Here is a 5,995-nt window from a genome sequence, read left to right as displayed (position 1 = left end):
GGTCCAATAATTTCCAATATATTCAAATATTGATGCATGAACTACAAGGTGACTCCAAAAAATAAAAAGTACTCAACATTTATGATGTGCGCAGTACATTATTAAGGAAAGATAATAGAGTATCTTAATGAATCAGTGCCATGTTAGCTTTCACATGAGGTGGAACCCGCAACATGATTCCCTATCAACCGAATATCTATTATCGTATCCAAACTCTCTATAAATACGATGATCATTCCATCCTAAAATCACAAGTTGTCTATCAATATTTGACCAAAACAAGATTTCAAATTCAGATCGAATAGCAAACTGAGTGTTATTTCAACTCAATATATCCATTAATGGGCATCGTTCGACTTCGATCTATGTTTTCGAATGCGAAACACTTTAGCAAATTGCATTCACATGGAAATAGAAACCATTCTGATGTACCCAAAGGCTATCTTCCGATTTATGTTGGAGAAATTCAGAAGACAAGATTATTGGTACCGGTTTCCCTTTTGGAACAACCTTTATTTCAAGACTTGTTGCGTAAATCAGAAGAGGAGTTCGGGTTTGATCATCCTATGGGAGGCCTAACCATTCATTGTGGAGAAGACGCATTTATGGATCTCACTTCAAGATTGCTCACTTAAGAGGTGAACTTTAAAGTAACGCTAAGGTCGCTGCCATGTGGTTTGGAGACTACAGGTTCGACTTGTGGAAATAGCCTCTTGTAGAAATGTACGATAAACATGTGTACATCAGTCTCAAGTTGGCGAGCACCTCCTCGGACCGTACATGCAGTAGCCTCGTGCACTGGCTACCTCTAGATTGCCTATTTCTCCTTGCAATCTTTTTGGAAATGTGGAAAACTATGTCACCGTTTTAGAGAGACATAGCATCCCGTTCCAACAGCTTTAGGTGATTAAGAAGAATTGCCTTTTGTTGCAATTCTTCACGATCTTATATTATAGAAAAGGATATACCCAGCTTAGATTTATTGTTTCTAATTCAGTGTATTTTCTTTGTGGAACCGAAGGTTAATCTATTTTAATGTGCATATTATCAGTATTCTTGTTTCTATTCAATACTAGACGTGGAAATCCATTAGATATGTATTCTAAATGCCAATTACTTATGCATTCTAAACACCAATTCTAATTAGATATGTATTCTAAATGCCAATTACTTAGGGTGGGCGGGGCGTCCATCACTCTCACCACCCACTCATCACTCACAGCATCCAATCAAGTTCCGCCACATCATCGAGCTTATTCCATCACTGGTGATGGATTTTAGTGAAAATGCATATCACTCACAACACCCAACAATACAACACTCAACAACACCCATCACTTCATCATCTTCACACGTTGTGGCTATAACGCGTTTTCAATTTGACGAGTGATGAAGTTGGGTGACGGCGGTGTTCCACGGAGTTCCACGCGTGGTCACCGTCCCACCACGTAGCGCCCCGTCCCCCTTATGCATTCTAAACACCAATTCTAAATACCCTAGTGCTTGTATTTTAATGTCGTCAAGCTATGTAGTTAGAGTGTTCATTTTTAAGTGGTAGAGGGTTTTAATTTTATAGTATATTGATGATTTATATTTAGGAGTAACTTTAAATGGCGTGGGAGTTGATCGTTCTAACCTTATATAAAACCAATAAACCAAATTTTAGCCTTCCATTTAATTTCATCATATTTTAATTAGTGGCTTTAGTTAGGTATTAAGTTTTTGGGTTAAATGATTTTTTGTTTTGGGTGAGAATCTATAAGGTAGTGTTTGTTTAATAAAGGAGAATGCAATATGGATGGAATTGGAATATAAATTCAATTACTTATGTGGTTCGTTTAAAAAAAAATGGAATTGAACAATAATATAAGGAACCAAATATACATTTGATTCCATTTAAAATTCATTCAATTATGTGAAATAAACATACTTAAATTCGAAAATCAAATTTCAATGTACGCCATTACATTCCATAAAATCTAACGGCATTGTAGTAAAATGGATTTCTCTTCTCTCTTGCGATCCAAATTTCTTATAACTATTATTATACCATATTATTTTTTTAAATAGTATACCACAAAATAGACAATTTCTATCAAGTATAGTCGTCTTATATTAAACATAACTAACGTCTTTTATTAGACATACATAATATGAACAAGCATGTAGACAACTCTTCCACATTACAAAATGTAATATAAACAACTACATATATGTAATATGAAAATACCTTCTAAATTATTCATATTATATATATAATTGTTTATATTATAGAGCGGTGGCTTTGATGGTGTGCTGAAAGGACATTCGCAAAAGGCCCGTAATTTTGAAGGGCACGTGATTTAAAAAACTCCAATATGTATTTTTTTTTTAATTAGTAAACACATACTAATTCCAAAATGACCCGTTTACAAATCATTTTATATTGTTTAGAATTTAGCCTGATTGGCATTAGGTTTATTGAGCTCAATACTAATTTAATTTTTATTTTTAAATAATAATAAAACATTATGGAATGGCACATTTTTTTAAGCTCGAAAAGGGTATGTGAATTTTTTGAGATGCCTCTAATATTATATATAAGTGTACAAAGTGTCTAAAGTGTGAGAAGTGTACAAACTACAAAGTGTCTAAAGTGTGAGAAGTGTAAAAAGTGTTTAAACCATTAGATCTTTGATCTAATGGTTGAGATCAATAGGGACCAAATTATAAATTGTGTTTTAATTATTTGGACTGATTTGAAAATTGTAGGGGTAATAGTGTCTTTGTATATGTTTCAAATTAGGTAACCTCTCCTAAATTCTAGGGATTCAGTCCCAAATTCTAGCGATTCAATTTTAAACTTATTCTAAAATCCAGACATTCTAAAAAATCTAGAAATATTAACTGCTACAAGAAATATATAACACTATACATCCATCATATAACTCTATATAACAGTATATAATACCATATAACACCTTATAGCACTATGTAACACCATATAACACCATATAACAGTATATAACAATATATAACACTATACATCTATCATAGACATGCTATCAGAAAAATATAACACTATATAACACTATATAAAACTATATAACTCTAAATAACACTATATTACACCATATAATATCATATAACAACATATAACACTATACATCCATCATATAACACTATATAACATTATATAATACCAAAAAACACTATATAAAACCATATAACACTATGTAACACTATATAACACTATATAAATTTTCATTCTGCGATCTTCAGAATTAATAATTGATGAACTGATGAACGAGATGACACAAATTCGTCGATTAATTCTTAATTCGTATTCCTATAATTAAGGGTGGCGGTTATGGAGGTTATCAATTAATTAAATCAATAAGAAAATTACTTGTTTACCCTTTTGAATTAATTTAGATTGAGGACACATGTCATCTCCACAATATTTCTCACACTTCTCACACTTTTGAATATATATATATATATATATATAGATATAGGGTCAGGATTTAGAGAAAACGGTGGAAAGTGTGAGAACGGTGAGAACGCTTATGGATCGTCCGATCAAAACAATCTATGGACTAGATGGGCGCGGTGGCGTTTTCGTAAATAACACGAATTCTATTAAATGGACGCGCTTCATTAAGGGTAAAAAGGTCTTTACACTTCTATACCAAAATGCCAAACTAATGGATAAAACGTCATTACGGACAAAAACACATCCCTATATAAACAAAAACATCCTAGACATAAAAGTACACCGCCCAGAACCTGAAACGCCATATTTTCTACTATATACCATTCATCTTACAAACGCCAAAATACCCAAAACATCAAACACACCTAATAAAAAAAACGCCATATTTTACTATATACCAATCATCTTAGAAAACGCCAAAACACTCAAACATCAAAGATTCCAAAAAATCGACGTTTCTTTCAGATACACTATTTCCTCAGTAAAACGCCAAAAATGGCAAATATCATTTCTTGTATATTCAAATATTGTTCTACGCCAATGTTTCGGAGAATACATTCTTCCCTGAGGTGTTGTGACTCAAATAACATTTTTGCTGCATGAGATGGACAAGTCATAAACAAAAAGATGCTGGTATCAGACTTATGTCATTTTTTGTGTTTTGTTATTGATGAATATTATAATGGCATGAAAAGACGAATGACACTGATGAGTTGTTTGAAGATACATATTCAAACAAAAACCTTATGTCATTTTGTCTTTCCAAACGGCCACAAAAACACAAGCATGACAAAGCCAAACCGCCAGTGAACATGATTCAAAGAAGAAAGAGACTGATGACAGTGAAGATTTGGAAGATGAATTGTTTCTATTTTTATTTTTTAATTTTCTTTTTCTGTTGTTTATTATGTATTTTTCAACTTAGAATAAAAAATACATTATATTAATAAAACGCCAGACAGTCATAATGCATGTGAAATGCCATAATGCAGTAAAAACGCCAAAAACTCCCAAACTATAAAGAAAGTAATTTGCATAAATATTAATAAAAGCTAAAATATGGAAAAAAAACGCCAAAAACTACCTGAAGCCATTATAAAACGCCAAACTTGGGAGATGGAAAGTCTATGACCCTAAAAACTCATAAAAAGCTGAACAAAACAGTAAAAATACACGGTAACTGAAAAGACGGCTACTTTATTAAAATCAATTATTATAAATAAAATCCCGCCTAAACTACGCGCCAAAAACATCCTATAAGAGAGACGTCTCTGCACAATCAACTGATCACAAACCAAAAACAACGCCATATTTCCTAGAAATCATTCACTTTAAAAACGCCAAAATAATAGTTAAAAAAGCCACAGATGCGGAACCACGTTTCTTCTATATTGAGTATTGTTCTGAATGAAGTTTCACTGAATGGATTCTTCTCTGAGTTGGGTATCTCTATAATCTTTTGCTGAATTAGATGGACAAATATTCAAGAAAAAGAGACTGATGACACTGATATGTCATCATGCCACTTTGTTCTTGATGGATTTATTGATGGCATGAAGGGATCAATACATTAGAGCAGGCGTTGGTCTTCAACATGTCATCAAACAAGTATATATCAACCCACAATAAAGGATGCCACAAAAAATAAGCATCCTCTAAAGACGGGCGTTATGTAGGAAAATAAGGATCTACATAAGGTATTCAAAAATAGGTTCAAAACGCCAAAAAAGTTAAAGTAGAAGATACTGATGACAGTGAAGATTTGGATGAGAAATTAGATTATAATTTTTAATTTTTTCATTTTCTATTGTTTGTTATCTAATTCTCTGTTGTTTATTATCTAATTCTCTACTAATTTAAAAAAAAATTGAGTATAAAACACCAAAAACTACAAACACCAAAACGCCTGATAGTGTGAAAAACTGTGAGAACGGATGCTAGCAAAGCACGATATTGCTATATAAAATGCCAAAAAACGCCAAACAAAGTATTACAGGAAAAATCAACACTAATTAACAGATGAAATTGAACGAAACATTAATTGCTAAACAGTAAAATGAAGAGACGGTATCATTATTGCCAAACATTTATTATATTAAAAGCCACTACATGATAAATTGAATTTATTTATCTTTTAAAAAACGTCATAATTGCCTGTCATATTATAGGCCTGTATCCTACATGGCACAACACTTCATATAATAAACATCAACAAAATTACTAATGTTTTTTTTACATTATAGGCCTGTATCCTGATCTAAAAACAATAAAAACGCCAAAATATTTACTATGATCCTGATCTAAAAAACAATAAAAATGCCGCGTGTTAATTAAACGCCAAAAAATGGAAAGATGATGTGACACGCGTTTAAAAAAGAAATATGAAAGGACAAAAAAAGCCCCTCCGCCCTTCTCTATGCCGCGTGACACGTGTTGGGCCAGGATGCGTTCTCACCGTTCTCACACTTTTGAGCGTTTTCTCCTTATCCCGTTTCTCTCTCTCTCTCTCTCTCTCTCTCT

At 32.5% G+C, this 5,995-nt stretch overlaps 1 protein-coding gene across 1 annotated transcript; it reads left to right on the top strand.

Moving 5' to 3' along the window:
- The first annotated feature begins 268 nt into the window (after positions 1-268).
- LOC110923262 (auxin-responsive protein SAUR21) lies at positions 269-1,113 on the top strand. Its single transcript, XM_022167409.2, has one exon. The coding sequence runs from the start codon at positions 342-344 to the stop codon at positions 633-635; it is 294 nt and encodes a 97-aa protein (XP_022023101.1). The 5' UTR covers positions 269-341; the 3' UTR covers positions 636-1,113.
- The last annotated feature ends 4,882 nt before the right edge of the window (positions 1,114-5,995 follow it).

The sequence above is a fragment of the Helianthus annuus genome, chromosome 17 (genome assembly GCF_002127325.2).
Source record: "Helianthus annuus cultivar XRQ/B chromosome 17, HanXRQr2.0-SUNRISE, whole genome shotgun sequence".
Taxonomy (NCBI): domain Eukaryota; kingdom Viridiplantae; phylum Streptophyta; class Magnoliopsida; order Asterales; family Asteraceae; genus Helianthus; species Helianthus annuus.
Note: the sequence above shows the minus strand (reverse complement) of the source record. Positions and strands in the feature narration are given on the sequence as shown.

Coding starts and splice junctions, on each gene's coding strand:
- LOC110923262 (XM_022167409.2), top strand. CDS start 342: ATGGGCATCGTTCGACTTCGATCTATGTTTTCGAATGCGAAACACTTT.